The 20,007-nt window shown below is 44.1% G+C and overlaps 2 protein-coding genes across 8 annotated transcripts in view; both read right to left on the bottom strand.

The window, feature by feature from the left end:
• Positions 1–319: 319 nt before the first annotated feature.
• On the bottom strand, positions 320–12,742 carry fam20b (FAM20B glycosaminoglycan xylosylkinase). Of its 3 annotated transcripts, none has more exons than XM_069694775.1 (9): positions 12,543–12,742; positions 11,182–11,421; positions 10,788–11,035; positions 10,599–10,685; positions 10,387–10,496; positions 6,782–6,953; positions 3,910–4,101; positions 1,454–1,513; positions 320–1,364 (listed from the first exon to the last, which is right to left on the bottom strand). In XM_069694775.1, exons 2-9 carry the CDS (start codon positions 11,308–11,310, stop codon positions 1,133–1,135), a joined length of 1,230 nt encoding a protein of 409 aa, XP_069550876.1. In that variant the 5' UTR covers positions 11,311–11,421; positions 12,543–12,742; the 3' UTR covers positions 320–1,132. The 3 variants fall into 3 exon arrangements, with proteins under 3 accessions (XP_069550876.1, XP_069550878.1, XP_069550877.1); XM_069694777.1 differs by having other exon boundaries at positions 11,182–11,483; XM_069694776.1 differs by lacking the exon at positions 12,543–12,742 and adding an exon at positions 11,612–11,912.
• A 1,299-nt stretch (positions 12,743–14,041) lies between these two features.
• The window catches only part of ralgps2 (Ral GEF with PH domain and SH3 binding motif 2), a 71,948-nt gene continuing 65,982 nt past the window's right edge, over positions 14,042–20,007 (bottom strand). For all 5 annotated transcript variants that reach the window (XM_069694782.1, XM_069694787.1, XM_069694786.1 and 2 more), the window contains 3 exons: positions 19,121–19,226; positions 18,136–18,227; positions 14,042–17,984 (listed from right to left, as the gene is read on the bottom strand). In XM_069694782.1, coding sequence (XP_069550883.1) covers positions 17,955–17,984; positions 18,136–18,227; positions 19,121–19,226 — 228 coding nt within the window. In that variant the 3' untranslated portion in view covers positions 14,042–17,954. The remainder of the gene's footprint in view (positions 17,985–18,135; positions 18,228–19,120; positions 19,227–20,007) is intronic.

Below are 20,007 nucleotides of genomic sequence, written 5' to 3' on the forward strand. Positions count from 1 at the left end.
GATGTTTTCATCGCAACGTTTTTGGCACTGGCGCATCTGACAACAGACTTTAGTCCTTTAAAGTGGTGAACGCACAGAAGAAAAGATAGACAGAGAGAAAGCACAATTAAATAGATCTTAGTTTAATGCTGAAGACGAAACCACACACACACACACACACACACACACACACACACACACACACACACACACACACACACACACACACACACACACACACACACACACACACACACTCAACCTCCGTGTCCCCTGCGCTTCAAGTCTCTCATGTCAGTAGCTTTCTTATTTACGGCGCAAGATGGCACTCGCCCGCACATCACACACACACACACACACACACACACACACACACACACACACACACACACACACACACACACACACACACACACACACACACACCCCTTAGGTTTATTTTAATATCATAATCACAATTATATTCTTTCGTCTCGTAATTTTATGTCACTACGTAGTTAAATATGTACACACTGATGGGGCAGAGTTGACTCTATTCTGTTTTTCAATTCGAGGAAGAAAAAAAACCCAACAACAACAACAACAAAAGAAATCCTCTTAATTCAACAGCACCCGACTTTGCAGTTTCTCGGACTGAAAGCTCCAAACAGCCTTAACTGGGCTGTGCAGCGTCTTTCATCGAGACATCGGTGGCTCATTTTAAGCTTTCCTCCTCTCCCGAGCGTGTTCATCTGCCCGGGTGGGTGGGTTGCTTCCTTCCTTCCTTCCTCCCTCCCTCACTGGCTCTTAACTAAAAGCGTGACCTGGAGGGAGGATTTGGCACAAGGTAGGAGTATCATTAAAACCAGTAGTAATAGACGAAGGGGTTCTTACAGCAGATACTGTCCTTTAGTGCACAACAGTCCTGAGAGAAAGTTTGTACGGTTGAAGGTGACACAGTTCCAACTCTTTTAGAGAACCACTCTGGTCTTTTCAGAGTGACAAACAAGGGGCGAAGAAGTACAAGATCTTTGTTCCACCCTGTCGATTCTTCACTCGCTCTGCACCTCCTCCTTCAACACCGAGGCGGATCTGTGTGGTCCCTCTCCTCTTCTTCAGGCTTGGGAAGTAAAGTCCTGGCTGCTCTTTTGTCACTTCTTCTTCTCCCTTGTTTCTAGGGATGTGGGAGGTTCATTCGGTCCTCTATGAGAGTGTTGTCGGGGCCCTGTGTCTCCATGCACTGCTTTACGGTTGCTATGACTCCAGACAGACGCCTGTCCAGGGCTGCGAGGTGTAGTTCGGCCAGGACTGGGTGGATGGGATCGAAGGCCAGGGCCTGCCGCATAGCTGAGCTCAGAGCTCCGCTTCTCAGCAGGTTCAACCTGTTCCACGTGGACACACGGACCCTGACGGGGAGAGAAAAAAAACAAAAGGGAGGTTAAAGTGAAAGAAATCTCGTGAGCAACGGCTGAGATTTGATCATTTCCTGACTTACATGCAGCACTGATAGAGCGGTGCGAGGATGCTCCGCTCATCCAGAGCTGCGTTCCCGAAGCTGCACCAGAAAAACAAACAATTAACGAGACTGAGTCAAACACGAAAAGGCCTTTTCATTTCAATGGCAGCAGTAACGCGGTCGCTGTACCGGACTGTAGTGGTGAAGAGGGAGCCGATCCGCAGTGCAAGGCGCTCTTCATCCCTCACTCTCGTCTGATCATGAACTCCAGACCAAAGTGATAAGACTGCAGATGCAAGCAGCTGAAGTTTTCTTTTTAGGGCGGTGGGCCTCTGTCTCTGCGACAGGGTGAGGAGTTCAGCTATCCAGGAGGAATTCAAAGTGGAGCCACTCCTCCTTGGTACTGAGAGGAGCCAGTTAAAGTGGTCCAAAACGCCTGAGTTACTCGATGCTTTAGACGATGCAAAAGATGAGCTTTTCATTAAAAAAAAAAAAAAAACGAAAACAGGAGGTCGCAGCATCCATCCGAGCAATGGCGTAACTTTGACCGTCGCTCGCTCGACTCTGATCGATCGCTCCCTCCCTCGCGGAGATTTGCGTTCTTATGGCCGCCCTGCTGTTGTGATCCAGACAAAAACTAAAAGTAAGGCGTTTAAAGCCAGAGGCCTGTCTGTACTGCGATTTAGAGAAATCCATCAAAATCCATTAGCCACACTCTGCTGGCCATACCACTGTGTACACACACACACACACACACACACACACACACACACACACACACACACACACACACACACACACACACACACACACACACACACACACACACACACACACACACACACACACACACACACACACACAGTATGCTCTGAAAGTCGGAACGGAAGCAGAAGCGTTCCTCTCTGATTTACCCAGACCTACAATAAATATTGTGTTTGTTACAACAGCAGTTTCCACATGGCATATTTTCCTCTGAGGAGTCTTCAGTTCGACAAAAACATCCACTACGAGCATGAAATAATATTTGTTGCAAAGCCTTCAGGCTGATTTTGGGAAAAGCTCAAAACGTCAAGTGGGAGATGATGTGAAAAGTCACATTGTTTTGTTACACATTGGAAGGGAATTAATTTAGGGTTGAATTATATGACAACATGAGTTGAATTTTTTTGGTATTATTCCGAGCGGTTACAATTAGCGTGGACCTCTTTTCAAATTGTCTGTACAGACTCGGAGCATGAAAAACGAGGATAATGGCTCGTCCCACCTACAGCACGTTTAAGGATATGGAGCAACATAATGAAGTGAGTCTGAAATATGTCCTGGTCATTTGTGTGCAGTTTTCTGTCATTACTTCTCGGACATTGACTCATCATGCTCAAATATGACAGGGTGGTTTTACAGGTGATGGGACACACTGCTGCCATTTCCTCTCAAAAGTTCAGGACTATTTCCTGCCAGTGTTTGGTTGGTTCTGGGTCCTTTCTGCTCACGTTTCCAGATCGTCTCGAGTTTCACCTAGTCCAGTCACGCATGGCACTGTGGGTCATTAATTATGGATTACTTTGCTCTAAAAAGGAAAATATGTTCCCGCTCGAGCACGTCTGAAAACGAGCGGAAACCATGTTACATATTTTTGCTGTGTACTTACATTATCCCAGATTTTTCAAACAATGTTTAAACTAAGGAGACATGTTTTTTTTGATCAAGGGAATGTTTGTTTCATCGAAATGCTATCATATCCACTTCACTTCCTGTACTTGCTACAACTTTGAGGAAACACAGGAAAGACCAGATGGTACGAATGGGCTTGTCTAACAACTGGGTTTCCACCGTGCAGAGCAGAACTTCTAATTCGCTGAGCCTCCAACACTGCAAATAAATGACATAAATTACATTACAGACAGAGGCCGTTGATTTTTTTTCTCAGACTGGACTTCCTCTGAGTGAAATCAAATAATCAGTTGTTACTTTGGGCCGAACGACAGCATTGAAGGGAAATAAATTCCTGCACAAGCAGACACGACTCAGATTAAGTGGTGAGAGAGATTTGGGCAGTTTTTGCATTTATTCTCAGCAAAAGCTTAATTTATTCCTACGCTTCACTTCTCACTTGACCAAATGTGAAAAATGTTACAGAGAAGATTTTCCACTGTTGGGTTTTGATCAGAAAAAAACCAAACCGACTTCAAAGACGGTTTAACAGTTTGGAAGTGGGTGTTTATCATGAGTCAGTTATAAAGTAGTTTCAATGGTGATAATGATTTCTTGAAAAACAGATGGGCATATGGGAAAATGTCAAAACAAACTGTAATTGAAAACGAAAATAAAAAAAATAAGACTTCAACTGTAAGATGAAAGAGTGAACTTGGAAAAAGAAAGGCTTTGTTGTCGGTTAATATCGCAGCATTTTCCAGTAAGTGTGGGCTACCGATTTATTTGCGAATTCTTTTCCTTGGGAACAATGTGAGAGTGCCCTTCCCATTATTACTCACCTCTTTGCATTGTCGAGCAGGATGAGCATGCTGGCGCCTCCGTCATCCTGGAAACTCTCGTAGTGATGCCGATCAGCATTCCCAATGAGATAGTCGAATATGGCCGTGTCGATGACATCCAGTAGCCTCGGCCCTGCATCATATGGGGGCATTTTCTTCACTGCCTCACAGTAGCTTTCATCATACTCCCACCTGGAGGTTAAACAAACACACGCACATCTAAGAAATCAGATCACAATCTGCCTTGATTCTGTCATGAATACGCGCAGCTGCCACCCACAGCCTTTCACAGAAAGAGAAAATAAAGGGGAGGCAGGTAAACATGGAGCCACAATTGTTAGAAAGGTTGGTGCCAATAATACACGACAAGTCACAGACCCTGAACATCGAAATCAAAGCGCTTGTCTGAATGAAGCTCAGACTTCAGTAACTTAGAATGCCTTGTTATTCGGGACAACGTCTCGACACCAAACATAGATTCACATGAAAACATTTTCCTTTGAAGAGGCATAACTTTTGTTATGTTCGTGCAGGAGTGTATCTCATCAGTGTTTTTCGTAGGCTCTACTTGGGCTCACTTATATGACATCAATCTGAAATCAGAGCACCTTATTTCTGTCTTTTTTTTTTTAAACTGTTTTTGGTCAAACACTTGTCTGAGAATATGTCGGCATCTACCAGAAGCTTGAATGTGAAGTGTTTAAGGGAAGTGTGTGATTGGCAGCTACAGAAAACACCTTTGTTTAGACTTTCCCACTCTAAACTGCATGAAAACTAAAATATTGGCACTGTAATGTGTAATGCAAGGGTCTCCAACCAGTAGGTAGTGGTTTAAATATATGTGTGTGGAGTATCAATTTGTGTTGTTCATGTAAAAGTAGCATATTTATCTGGTTCGGTAGAGCCCAGCCACGTGAATAAATATTACAGAGTAGAGCCTAGCCATGTGAATAAATATTACAGAGTAGAGCCTAGCCATGTGAATAAATATTAAGAGTGTCCGAGAGCTACTCATGTACTTCTCGGATGCTTTAATCTTGTCAAAGTAGCTCTCAGAGGGAAAAAGGTTGGAAGCCACTGGTGTAACTGTCTTTTCCTGAAATAGATTTTGAGATTTTCAGTGAAACATTTATATGAATGCTTGCCTGGGCTAAATAGCACGTGTGATTTTGTGTGTGCGATTTCTACAATTGAACTTCAGCAATTGTAAATGTGATGATGTTAAGAGGGGAGCATCACTGCAGCTGGGTTGAGCAGAGGTTTTTTTTTTTCCTGTCACACATCTGTTCCGCACACATACTCAGCTTTAACTCAGCAGGTGACAAGAAGCTGAATCAGTCTTTGCGTGAAATTCTGCCAAAAATGTATCCTGTAAAGTCAGCGTCTGCTTAATATTTAATGACAGGTGAGAGTGAATTGTGGCGCTGAAGGCAACTTTTCTCTGAGGATGCCAATATAATGTGCTGATGGTTTCTTTGTATTGAAGATGCGAAAGCAGCTGTGTGCGCAGTGTTGACATTTATGCATCTTTCCCTGCCGAATTGTGAAAACTTAGTCTTACAGCAGCAGAAAAATTAGATCGCAAATGAGGATGAGTTCGTAAAGAAAACAAATCTGGAATCTGAAACAGCAGGTGGACCGAAGTGTCTTTTACTACTTGAGTTTAGCGAGAAACCTAATAACACACGAGCAAATGCGCAGACGCGATTGTGAAATGTTCACTGTGGCGACGAGAGCAGCTGATCTAACCGTAGGATGACACACTGTTGTCCGTTTCAGTATCATCATCAGCTTTTTAGCCCAAAACTTTGGTAACTACACATTTTTCACCCTGAAGGACTACATGTCAGCAGGATGCTGTGTGTGGAAGTAAAGAAAGCTGCTCCGTCGACTCGCTGCAGCTCTTTTATGAAGTGTTTTATAGGCCTGTAATCTTTTACCATTTTCTGTTAAGTCTCCTTAAAACAGCAACAGAAGTTAGTAGTAACCATGAGCGAAACAGAAATGTCCATTTAAACTCAAGTTAATGTTTATTAATTGTTAATGTTTATTGTTGGAAATGTTATTGCTCCTACATGTTGGTAATTAAATTCATAGATAAAATTCACATGTTTGCATGTCCAGCTGCCTTCCTGTCATAGACTAAAAGCATCATTGCATTACTGACTGTTTGTTCCCTGTAATCAATAACAAACTGCAAATGTTTTTTTTACTAGAAAAATCTTTAAGTTAAGGACCTATGAAATAAATCCTTACAAAACCTGTGTTCCTTTTAAAATATTTTTTTTAATCAACTAATACAATGACCAATAAAACAAATAAATATATATTTTAATGAAAAAAGTAATAAGGAAAATTAATACATTCATAAATAAACTTAAAATTCTGAACTACCTATGATAAAAAATTTTTTTTTTTTTAAATCGAGCTAATCAGACGGCTGTCCTGTCGGTTCTGTCGGTCATCTGATCAAAGCATCGAATCAGCCTAAAATGCAACCGGAGGGAACATCTTTTACAGACCATGTGTTCATAATTTAACTTTTACACTCACTTCTGTGGTCTATAAATTACAAAAAACAAGTATTCAGTGCTGCCACACTACAAGTTGTAATAGATTGCATCAAATGATGTTTGACACACACCCCCTCCTTCATTCACCCCGACAGGAAGTGTTTCTCAGAAAAAAGGAATGGGCGGAGCGCTATAACGTTCAAAATTAGAAAGTACAGGCCAATTTTTGTTGTTTTTGTTTAACTTTTAAAATGTTTTTTTTTTTTTTTTTCATTGGGGAGGAGCTGTTCAACAGGATTTCCCCTCACTTTAAAAACAAACTGCGGAGATCCTTCTCTGGGCTCATGCCCAACACCCACCTGGCCAGCTTCCCTTCTCTGTAGGTACGTCCCCACGGGTGTCTGTGTTTCTGCAACGGCCAGACGTCTGGCAGCCAAAGGGTTAAGGACCCCTCCATGATCTCTCCCTCTGCACATGCTGGCTCGCTCTCCCGACAGTAGTAACACTTTCCGTAGAAACATGTGTTATTACCTGAGGAGAGAGAGAGAGAGAGAGAAGGGGGGATGTAATAAAATGAAATCAGTTGAACTTGACGTCTCATCAACGCCGAGATATAAAAGAGAGTCGAACCAAACTTTTATATACAGCGAATGATGCAAACACAGCATTCTGACGAGGGACAGGATGTTTATGAACATCGATGAGAGGGGGAAAAAAAAAAACGATAGTGTGAAGAGTGAAAAATGTGAACTACAGAGAGAGTGCATTCTCACTGTCGCACATACATGGACACCGAGTTATCAACTGTTGGCGAGGTCAAACAAACATACACGTGTGCTCATTGCAAGGAACTGAAATCAGTTTTGAAAACAGTCACTGCTTCATTTCTGTTGAGTGATTAATTGGCTGGTGGTAACAAAATTATTTCAGCACTGGTTGAAAGTGGTGACAAAAACACAGCAGAGCACATCACTTCAGTTCGCCAAAGAACAGAATCTGTGGGTATTAATATCTTACAACAACTTGGAATTATTGACTCAGCGGAACAGGCATAAAGGCTGCCTGTGAAGTCGTCACTGTACCCCGGTGAGCCAAAACGTTAATGACCAAATGAAGTGATAAACGTTAAAGCAGCCGTGGGCCACATGAGCGAGTGTAAAGACCTGAACGGAACTTGGACGAGCCACGAATGACTTTGGAGCTCTGAAACAGCGAGGCTCGTGGGGAGCCTGTGGACAGGCAGCGGTCCGAGGAGGGACAAACCCTCGGTTGGGTTAGGGTTAGGGTTAGGGTTAACCGCTAGATTGTTTATAAACATGCGGAAAATTCTGTTAAATCGGAGACTATGTCAAGAAGTGTTTTCACCATTTGCAGGCTCTTCTTCCAATTACAAAATTCAGCTGATTAAAATCTCTGGATCGTGTTTCTATATGGTTTCTTCTTTCTATGGTTGATTTTTTTTTTTTTAACCTGCATTTCTGGATGCAGTGATGAACCGTGTTCACACACAGTGGTTTTCCAAAGTGTTCCTGAGCCCATGCAATGATTTCCACGAGAATGGTGTCTGGTTTCAATGCTATGCCGTCCTGAGGGGCTGAAGATCACTGCCATCCATTGGGCCTTTCCCCGTACATAGAGATTTCTCAGAAGAAATTTTTTTAAACATTCCAGAGAGGATGCTGTGATATGACACAGACATTTTCCCCCTCACATTTACACATTTTTCTGTCTCACATCACAGAAAAACATTTACGCATTTTTCTGTGATATGACAAACTCAGAGCACACATTCATCACTGCTCTACACAGGCTTGAAGGTACTAGAAAATGTTAATTGTTGTATTTTCTTTCTATGAAATAAAATCACTTGTCTTTGATGGTCCAAGGTTGGTTCATGTAATGCTGCAACTAATGCGTCCGACTCGAACCCACAAAGACTAACTAACGAGGAGAGCGCTGCAGCAAACAGAGCTAATGGAGGAGTTCAAAGTCTGAATTGATCTCCTCTTATGTCGGGTCAGAGCTCCCTGCTGCTCTTCAACATGCTGCCAAGCTTTCTCTTTTGCTTCTTTTACTTCAGTGGCTTTGTTCAATTTTACCGTCGTCTTTTCTTTTTACTGGTAAAGAATATATGAAATCTAAAGTTCTCCGTCTCCATGTATGTTTCTACTGTGAACTGATGGTGCTGGATGTCTCGTGTCTGCGTTTCAAATGAATGAAATAAACCCGACTCGAGTCTGCTCAGAGTTTACTTTCTCAAACAGCGGATTTACTTTATTAAGCTTATTCTGAAACGGGCTTTTTACATGAAGCCCTGCTTCTCTTACGAAACAAGTTAAGATTTATTATGTGCTGTGACACGAAGAAGCGCTACATTTGTTGAACTTTGAATGCTCAAGATAATGATCAGTGTTAATGAGTGTGTACGTGTGAACAACGGCTCGTGTTCGCTAATGCAGCTTTAAAACTTTGCTTTACCCACATTACAGAAGAATTATTTTCTCACAAGTGCTCGGGATAATCTGCACCACAGGTTATCAGCGGGTTTTTTTCAGAAGTATTTTCAGGACAAAATAGTTCCTCTCAAGCTAGCAGAGAAAGTCAGCTACTCGTCAGCTATTTGTAAATCTGGACAAATAAAATCAAAATTCGTGCATGACCATCCGCATATAAAAGCAGGTTTTGGTTTTGGATTAGGGTGAACCAACCCTTTGAAGTTTGTCTTCATTGAAGCCTGTTCCACTGTGGTGTGTGGTTATCTGAACACATCTACAAGACGACTCAAACGGGAGGCGGTGTTTGGGAGCTACTAGTCACGGCAGTACAATGAATGCAACCAGACAGTAACCTCACTCTGCTGTCGTTGTGGTGGCAATGTTATCACACTGTGACGTAACAACGAGTTAACGACGAGCCAGCTATAACAGGATAAACGAGAGAGCGCAGACCTCCAACAAGGCAGACCGTCCACTCTTCTATAACATGCAAATCTCCAACAGCGACCACGACGTATGACTGAAAATGTTTCCAAAACTTTTAGGATGATGTCAAAACACATTTGTTCACGCTCCACAAAGACTGCTTGCTGCATTAAGTTCAAGCAAGTACGCGTGTAGACGATGACGCCCGTGAATGTGGATTGTGATGGGAAGTCATTGTATTTATAGAATGGCCTATGTTTTTGCCCTTTTGAACTTTGCTTGCATCTATTGGAATTCAAGATATATGCCATTTTGAAAGCCAAATGTCCAATCTGACAATGTTAATGATCATCTTATGGTTTCTCCCACACTCTTCCACCATGTTTCATGAAAATCAGGCCGGTAGTTTTTGCCAGACAAAACCACAAACATAACTTTCTTTTATACAGCTCACCCAACAGGTTTAGACCATGTCTTTAGAACTGCATGCCCACCACGACCGGTTTTGAAATGTAGGCGTTCTAGAATTCATTTGCAGGGGTTATTTTTTCACATTTTATAAAGCTCATCCAAAGCCACAGAAGACGTGTATAGAAATGTTTTCACAGGTTGACTCCCTGTGACTTCTGAACTGACATTTATGTGTTAAACTGCCGGAGTTCCCCTCTGATAACAATAACGTTTATTGCAGCACTCTCAGTCCACGGCTTGCGGTCTGACATTCATCTCCCCTGAGTTTGGGATGCATCTATCTTTGCTCTTTCTATGATAGTGGATTTAACACCCTCCCTGTATAACTCCTTTGATTTGACATGATTACAGCGTATCAACAGCGCCACACCTTCACCAACCGGACTTCGCATGGCCTATGCTGCTTAGGTCGAATGAGACAGAGAGTGATCAACAGAGAGACAATGAAAACCGAGATCAGGGTGAAAAAGAAAGTGGACCAGATGAGTCAGGAGAAAGGGAAAACATTCATGCCACACTCACTTCTCACAAGACATTTGTGAGAGAAGACATCGGGGTGGACATCGACTCACCCTGCATGAGGAAAGTGCTCAGCAGCTGGTCTGTGGCCACGGGTTTGATCTCGGTTCGCAGGTTGACGAGTCGACCCACCACCAGAGGCGCTCTCCTGAACCCAAGGATCCTGCGGAGGGGATGTAACAACGGGACACGATAGCAGACGTTTACGCGACAGAAGATCAGAGCAGGTGTAAGACTAACGACTAACAACACGATGCTTACACACCTGTCCAGGTGAAAAGCTGCCACTTCTGCGTTGTGTCTGTCGTAGCCTGCGTACGGTTCTCCTTCAACCACGTAGTCTCGGTTGTATCTGGCGGAGGGTGTAAAGCACACAAATAAGAAAACTAAATCACTCTTGGGGACAAAAAATTTAAGTGTTTCATCCAATTTTTTTTTTTTGTAAGTGTCTGACCTCTTGGGCTTGAAGACGACTTTCTGTCCTCCGTCCAGCACCAGCAAGGCTTTGAGCTGCGTGCCCTTATAGCCCACATCTGCCCGTTCTATCCTGGCAGCGCTCAGGGAGATTAGCACTGCAGCCAGCTCCGGCGTCTCCTCGGGGTACACCTCTCTGGGGCCCACCCACTGGCTCGCTATCTCCCACGGAGACTGCAGTGTGTGGGTGAGGCGAGCGCCCCGAGACAGAGTAAGACCAGCTTCCATCTGTTAGAATCAAGTAAGTGGATTTGAAATAAGCATGTAAATCGTCTCCTGAACTGCCGAGTAAGACTCGACACCAGCGAGAGATTTTGTCCCTCCAAATGACAGTATATGTTTTTCATTAAAAGGTAATGGACTTGCACCCTGACCTTGCGAAATGCTTTGAGGTCCCGCCGGCTGGCAGCAGATCCTTCACCTCCATCCAGCAGGAAGATCTTGGCCAGGCCCAGCAGGAGGAGCACGGCACACAGCACCACCATGCGCTGTTTGAGCTTCATCTCCTCACTGACCGGCCCCGACCTCGCCCGACGCTGTGTGTGTCCCCCGCTCCGAATCCCCCTCACCCCTGATGCATGGCCCCTGCGACTCGCAGTCACCGACCTGCCCGCCTGCACAATAAGACAAACTTCTCTGAAAGGAGGCGGGGGGGGGAAGATATGCTGCTTTTTCCCTGGAGCAAACAGCCAGTCACCTGCAGGGAGAGAGCAGGAAACTGGCATGAGAGCTGTTTGGGGGAGGGGGAAAAGGGGGGGGGTGTATATATAGAGAGTATAGAGAAAACTGATTGATTTGCTGAACCTCTAGCTTGTTTCTCCCGGAGGCGGAGGATGACCCAGTACTGCAGCACAGCTGAAGCCTGACCAGCCCATGTAACTGCGTGAGGACGACACGGTCTGGTCGGTGTACAATCCAACAGCAGCACGGACACAAATGTAGGCTGTGTGCCAACAGCAAAGCTGCTTGCCGTTTCCTGTATGCAGACTTAATCTGATTCAAGGTAATTGCATCCCTCGTCTCCTGCACCGGGTTAGGCAACAAGGTAAAACTTCTGTCTTTCTAATGACTGTTTCCAGTGAGATGATGGACGTGGTGCAGAGAGGGGGGGTATCAGGTGAGGTGGTGGACCCAGCACAGCCTCACGGTTTGACACTGCTGGAGAGAAACGGCCCGCGTCCCGGTGACGGCGATGGGAAGCCAAATTAGAAAAGGTCTGAAACCAGGGGCGTTACTGACGAGCTCCAGATCACCACCGCTGCCACGTTTACCTGCTGACGTTACAACCCGGAGTAATGCTGTCGCCCTGTGGCACAGCGACAACAAGCGAGCCCATTAGTCGTCGAAACCCCCCCCCCCCCCCCACCCCGACGACATATTAACAGCTCAGCCGACTCGGGTTTAGCCACGCAGGCAGCCGCTGCTCCCATACAATCGGTCTTTCATGAGGAGACCTCCTCCACAGCAGGAGAAAACGCTCTGACCAGCACCGACCGCACAAAACACCCGAGACGCTGCACGGCACCGTGATGCCTCCCCCAGTACGCGTCTGATCAGGTCACCGTATCTGCCACGACGTGGTAACATCTATCTGAGCGCAGCTAGCTTGCTCACCAAACCTACGTACTCTCTCTCTCTCTGTGTGTGTGTGTGTGTGTGTGTGTTAGCTACAGCCGCGCTAGCTGCACACAGCCCCGTCGTCTTGTTTACTGGCTGCTGACCGAGCTCGCTTTACCTCGCGCTCATCTGTCGCTCCCCGTGGATAAGGTCGCGTCCAGCCGTCTCTGCGCTCCCGCAGTTCCAAAGTTCCGGGTAATAATTTGCGCGGGGACTAAAAGTCACGATGGGTTGTCATTTTCTACAAGCCCTTCGGTTGCTCCCTTTCCTCCGCCCTTCTCTTCGGTTCCTTCTCTCCCCGACCCGCCGTGTCCACTTCCGAAATTACTTCCTCCTCCTGCGCGAGCTCCAGGCGGCCGCCAGGTGGCGCCGTGGCACCGCGAGCCCGTCGCGCGCACTGTGTGTAAATGTATGGGTGCCACCATTAAATGAAAAATAATAAATAAAAAATAAAAGGAGGAAGGGGTTTTTCTTTTCTTGTTTTGTTGTTGCATTTTGAGAGTGAAATCGAAATGTTGAGAGTAAAGAATCAAACTACTTGCTTTATCACGCACTTCAACAAAATCCCTCCCGTAGATGAGCTGGTTCAGATTTGGTTTTCGTAAGGAGGACACTATAAAGGCTAATTTGAGGACATTGTGCTGAAAATTGCATCTGTTCAGAAGGAGAAACAACACAAACGTATGTAGACAAATGGAGGAGTTTGGATGGTTGCACCTACACGCGGGTGTGCTTATTAGCACACCGTGTTTATGCACAAAAAGACAAAATAATATACTTGTTACTGAAAAAGAGTCCGATTTCAACTTTATTCTTGAAATACAAAAGTACTACTTTGTAAGTAGTACTTAATGCGGCCCTTTTAATACTCACTCGTAATATTGTTAAACTGGAAACAGAAACAAAAGAATGCTGTTTTCTGCCACCTCACCCTAACCAGACCTATTTGACTGGGACGCCCTGTAAAGAAGCGAGAAAGAATCGATCGGCCGGACGCGCCGACTTGGAGTCCGTTTCAAACTGAAAGCCCTCGAGCATTTCATACCCATTTCAGCCAAATACCACGTTTTGACCTGGTGGTGGTTTGACCGTCAACCCTTACAACAATGTGATGTCCACTAAACCACTTTTCTTAATTTGCAAACAAGACTGTGACGACTTCAAACTCTTGAAGGGTCTCAAAGTTTTGATTGTTTTATTTGAATAATTAAAATAGGTGCGAGGAGGTAAAATCTTAAAGATGCTCAATAGACGAAACACGGTTACCTGTTACTCTCGAAGTGCTTTTTTTGGTGACAACCTAGCAGGAAGTAATGTGTCATCAGGAAAATGTACTAAAAATAAAGTATCACAGTAACTGGAGTTACTGATGTGATTTCTGCTGTGATATTTTGTGTGCGGACTGAAAAATTCAGATTTCTTTTACATATGCAGGTAATACTATTAAAAAAAACATACTAATAAAGAAAAGATGCTCATCAACAGTCACAAAACCTCTCCAAGTCAGTCTTACCGTCGAGTAGTACTGGGACATGCAACAACCACGGCTTGCATCACCACACGGCCTCATTTCAGTCACACACGACCTTCAACAGAACAACGAGCATGAAACTGATGTGTGGAGTAAAAAAGGGCAGAGTGTTTATTGGTTCTCAGTCTTCACACCATGTAGCGCATCACTCAGAAGAGAGGTCACAGCGCTGACCGCAGTCATGACACAGGCACAGACAGGCAAACAGAACCAGGTAAAGGGTGAAGGTCAAAGGTCATTTATACATCACCCCTGTCAACTTCGATGACTCGAACGGAGGCTGCTGTTGCTATCCTCGGTAAACAGTTGAATGACGCCTGACTGGTGCACAGGAGGCACAGATTCACATTGGTTCCACTTGTCCACCACGTCAAAGAAAACACAAAACACCTCCTCTGGTTGAACCCTTCCTCTCAAGTGTTAAACATTTTTACATGACCCTTAAAAAGACTGAATTCAGAAGGCGAGTCACTCAGAACAGTTAATACAGGGCAAATTGTGCAGACAGTATGGTCAGTTTAAAGGAAACAACACACGCTTGTAAAACAGAGGAGGGATTTTTCATGCTTGGCATCAAGTTTCTTCATGAAAAACCAAACTTATCTTAAAGGAAGTGTGCCAGACATTTGAATTTTCATCTAAAAGTAGATGATAAAGGGAGAGAAAAATGTTAGTAGTGATTGGCCTTGAAATCCACGAATTGACTAGATTGAGACTTCCCAATATCAAACACGCGTTTCCGTTATTTTGACCATACACTGTATAGAAAAGATAATAAAAGATATTATGATTTGGTTATTTCTGAAAAGAAAGATTGTTAAATCAAAATGAACTCAAATACACCTTCTAAGACGCCCCTAAAGCACTCCTCTGCTGCAGTTCAGAATAAAACTTGTAACTCGGGAATCCGCATCAGTTACACGTGTAGCCATTTCAATTGTCTTCTTCTATTATCATATTCAACGAACATCAGATAAAGCAAATACAAAGAAAGGAAATGTGATGGGGCTGTTGACTTTCAAAATAAGGGTTTGTTTACATCTCAGCTACCTCAGTCCACAGACCTTTCTGCAGATCCTGAAGTCTAGATTCAATTCCAGCTTAGCTGCACAAACTTCGTCAATACATTGCCAATGATAGCAAGTGCAGCTTTTGTGAGTGTCAGCCAAGAGAGAATAACCAGCGTCTGTAGATAAACGCAGATCAACTCTCTCTAAACCACCCACCCTGAACTCCGTTCTCACTCATTTCATTTATTTCATTCACAGCCCTCTTTGTCACTTTGGCCAACCAGAAGTATTCAAAGACCAGTCAGCCTCCATCGTGCTTCAATCTGGGATTTTGTTGCCAGCTCCAGCCACAGTGGACACAAACAGATGAGCTCAGTTTACGCTTCCTCTTTTTTTCTTCACACCTCCAGTACAACACAACCCAGCGTGGCGTCATAGCGCGAGCTGGCAGTCAATCACATCGATGATTAAGTAGCTGCTTGCCCCCACCGCACAGCAGTGATGGCAGCCTCGAGGAATTGCCTAAATCCGTCTTGAATTACAATGCTTTAAAAAAATAGAGCAGTATGCACAGGCACACGAATGCACACACATACTTGCGGAGACTGTCACATTACGCAGGCCTGTCTTTGGCTTCCTCACTCATTCTTCCACAGGTTCCTCCACCACCACGTCTCCTTTAGTTATCATACAAAGGACTGAACGTCTCTTTAAGGGCACTAAACTGACTTTGTAATGTCTGACCTAAACGAAACTAGCAAATATGAAATGTTAGATTTAAAAGGTATGTTGTGTTGAGGACCGGTTTAATGTCAATATGAACTGGACATAAGCCTGGAGAGGAGAGGGCAGCCTGTGAAGCATATTAGAGAAGAATCAGCACTGCTAATACAGATACATCCCACTGATAGGCTGTTTCTATGTAACATGTTACCTCCTGAATACAGCACACGTGGAGCAGTGAAGGGATTGTAATGTTGGGCAAAAGATTGTGTAAACATACAATGTAAACAGCTATTTAAAAAAAAGTTGATTCAAATTTGATGTCTGAATATTATTGGCAAAACACGTCTCGTCATCGTCTTCACCACCGCCCTGCTCATGTTTTCACAAAAACAAACAGGAAGAGTCTACTTGTGGCACACCGACACATTGGCGGTGAAACTGTAAATCCAAGGTTTTTCTCACCAAAACATACCAGTAACTAATTACACCACAGCTCACCCACTTCCTAACATTTCATCACCCCGAAGAAAAACCGGGATGGTAACGTCACTTGGCACTTATCATAACCAAGGTGCTTATGCTATTTCCAAATCAGATGCAACATTGTTAGGGCCTAAAAACTGAGCAGGGTTCTGGGCAAATACAGGGCAAAAAAAAAAGAACAAAAAAATTCACATGTACATAAAATATTCAAAACAAATGCTCCAAAAAAAGGGAGAAAAAAAACACACCAAAAAAAAAAAAAAAGTAACATTCAAAAGTAACAGACAAAACTGTGCAATCATCTACGACATGGTAATACTGTGAACTGCACAATCCCTCCCAAAAAACGGAAAAGAAACTAACAACACAAAACAACATAAACATACAAGATTTAAAATAAACTCTGTATGGCTCCAGGTAGCTTTGAGTGTCTGCTCCACACCACAGGCTCCAACCATATTTAGCAACAAGCAGAGCAGGAGAGGAGATAAAATCACATATCATGAGTTCTTGTTGCTTTTTATCTTGGACTCTTTCACAGTTTCAAGTCTTTAGTGTTTAGTGTTTAGTGTGTGCTGTGTGTGTGTGTGTGTGTGTGTGTGTGTGTGTGTGTGTGTGTGTGTGTGTGTGTGTGTGTGTGTGTGTGTGTGTGAGTGAGTGAGAGTCCGGTGAACCGTGCATGGCCTTTCTAGGCAGACAACACCGGAGAGCAAAGAAATGCAGGTTTAGAAAAGGAGGAACTCTTGTCTAGCCAACCATGAACATGTCTTAGCTTAGATTTCTGGGATTATCGTACCTATGTGGGACACAGACAAGACTCCTTGAATTTCAGGGAACCCCCCTCCTCTCCCCCCCCTCACCCATGGCAGTAATCCAAACACACACACACACACATACGCACTGAACACTTAGTACATGACATAAAGGATGCCTAAGTTCGGGAATAAAAACTAGACACATTCAGGAAGTGTGGGAATTGTTTCTGCTGGAATTGATTGCGAATCAGAGCCCTTACGTTTACAACGATGCAATCAAATAGGCTTGTGTGCGTGTGTTTGTGAGTGAGTGCATGGTTCATGTAAATAATCCTGTGACTTAAAGCCAACTCAAGTGACTAAAGAGACCAACAATTCAAAGTGTGATCCAAGAAATTAAAAGGTGTTTTCAGACCCTCCCAAGTCCAAAGCGTTAGTCCGATGTGAGTGTGCGCGTTGCGATTGTGTGTCCAGATGAATAAAAGGTGAAAATCTTGCAGTTGAGCATGGTAGGGACACAAATAAAAATAGTTCACCCCTTGAAAAGGAACATAAAGGAGAGGATCATTTCTGTCCCTCCAAGGACAGTCAGTGTGTGAGAGGAGAAGTCAAAGGGCTCCACTGATGGGCTGAACAAAAGACGCTGAGAGCAAATGGGAGACGAGAGCAGTGGTGCAGGTCCTTGTTCAGTAGTCAATACATCCAAAACACACACACACACACACACACACACACACACACACACACACACACACACACACACACACACACACACACACACACACACACACACACACACACACACACACACACACACACACACACACACACACACACACAGGGTACTCTGGTTAAGGCAGTGGTGGCAGGTGAGGCTGCAGTGAGGTCGGGGCTAGAATTGGAGAATCGGCGGTCAGGGCTCATGGCAGTGAAAGCTCCCACTACTGAGTCGGTACTCCTCCTCATCCTCCTCGTCCGTTTCCTCATCCCTCTCTCCTTTGCTGTGTCGCACCCTCCAGCACAGGTCACTCGAATGACATCAGATTGGCGGGCACCTGGAAAAAGTGAGGTTAAAAAAAATAGATATAATATTCAACTGTGTGTGTGTGTGTGTGTGTGTGTGTGTGTGTGTGTGTGTGTGTGTGTGTGTGTGTGTGTGTGTGTGTGTGTGTGTGTGTGTGTGTGTGTGTGTGTGTGTCTTCATACCTGTTGCCTATTGCTCTGACAGGCTGCACTCAGATGCTTGAACCAGAGGAGAGCATTCATTCTGTTTCCTGCCTGGTACTTGTAGGTGTTACCTAGGCAACGGAGACAAACAGTGTGAGGTGCCAAGTCTTTTGTTTCCACCTGCTCACTCAACGGCCTGGAAAGATGGCTGAAGCCTCTCTTGACTTTGGCCCGTCAAATAAAGTCAAAACAAAGTCACAGTGAAAAAGTTCCGTACAAAGTCAGATGATTAGTATGTTTGTGTGTGTGTGTGTGTGTACAATATCACCATCGGCGTTCATTTTATTAGTGAAAATAGTTGTTCACCAACTTAATTTCACAATGAAAAAGTAACTGATATCATTTCTTAGTCTTACTTAGTGACCCTGGATCAGTTGGTAAGAAGCATCTTGTTTTCAGTTGAGGTCACACCTCTATTATTACCGTTTTAATGTTATCTGATGACTTGGCGTTAACTCTCAAGCTGCGCCCAGACAGAGGTCAGTATTTTAGGTAACAGGTGGGTAATCAGTTTCTGAATGACTCGCAGCTCTGCGGTTAAGAGAAGCTGCAGTAATGCTAATGCTGGGTAATGACAGCGAGAGAGAGCGGTCGGTCTGATGTATCACTTTCTTCTAAGGAAAGACACCTGTTCCATGATAAAACTGTGGCAAAAATGTCACCAATGAAAGCTCGTCAAAAACAAAAACTAACGACTACAATTTGAATAAAACTAAAACACATTTTCTTCTAAATACCAAGACTAGATCAAAATTAGAAGCCAAAATTAGGATCGGTCGCCATTTAAACCAAACTTCACTGAGACCTGACTGTTTGTTAATGTTGATAGTTTCCTCCGTGTGTGTGTGTGTGTGTGTGTGTGTGTGTGTGTGTGTGTGTGTGTGTGTGTGTGTGTGTGTGTGTGTGTGTGTGTGTGTGTGTGTGTGTGTGTGAGAGAGTGAGTGAGTGAGTGAGTGAGTCTCACCATGCTCAGAGTCAGTCAGCAAGAAGACATCGGGATGCTCAGGATCGTCAGCCATAATGGCCATGAGACCAACCACACACACGCTCTTACTGGACGTGGACTTGAACTGATCAGAGGAAAAGTGAAAACATGATAAACTCTCTTGTTATACATGTGTTTGTCTAAATGTCAAAACTGAAGTGAAAGAAATGGTGACACAAACGTTCTGTCTGTGTGTGTGTGTGTGTGTGTGTGTGTGTGTGTGTGTGTGTGTGTGTGTGTGTGTGTGTGTGTGTGTGTGTGTGTGTGTGTGTGTGTGTGTGTGTGTAAACACTCAGTCTTGCATGTGCACTCCACAAGGTTCTCATTAGCCTGTGAGTGACACACAGGACTGCAGTGATGTCACTGGTCTCATTATTCAATGAGTGCTACCATCTGTCTGTCCCTCCGACCCTGACCAGTGCGCACACGCACACGCACACACACACGCACACACACACACACACAATCAGTTTCTCCTCCTGCCTCTTTTCTTCTGTGTGCTCTCCTCTGAGCTTCTGTACAGTTTCAGTCAATGTTCTGCAGTTCAGACACTTTCACACACAAACACACACGAACAGACATGCCTCCTACTTGTTTTTAAATGATGTCAAAACTACATGAAAGAGATTTTTGCATTTCATTTCCTTTTTCCCTGGTTTTACCACCTAGTAGAAAGCACATGAAGACGAATTGCAAAGTGTTTCATTTTGTCATAAAACTGTAGTAGAGTGAGGAATAATGGCTATCGTGTCGTCTCTTTATAAAACGGACTGCTTTGGTACATTTACTTTCACTTCTATCAACAACTGCAGGTCATGTGGAGGACGTCTGACACTTTGAGATGTCTCTCCCCAGTTACGGCCCAT

This window comes from Brachyistius frenatus, unplaced genomic scaffold, assembly GCF_029030835.1.
Source record: "Brachyistius frenatus isolate BFR_SWC_R1_liver_20210118 unplaced genomic scaffold, ASM2903083v1 Contig_18, whole genome shotgun sequence".
NCBI lineage: Eukaryota > Metazoa > Chordata > Actinopteri > Embiotocidae > Brachyistius > Brachyistius frenatus.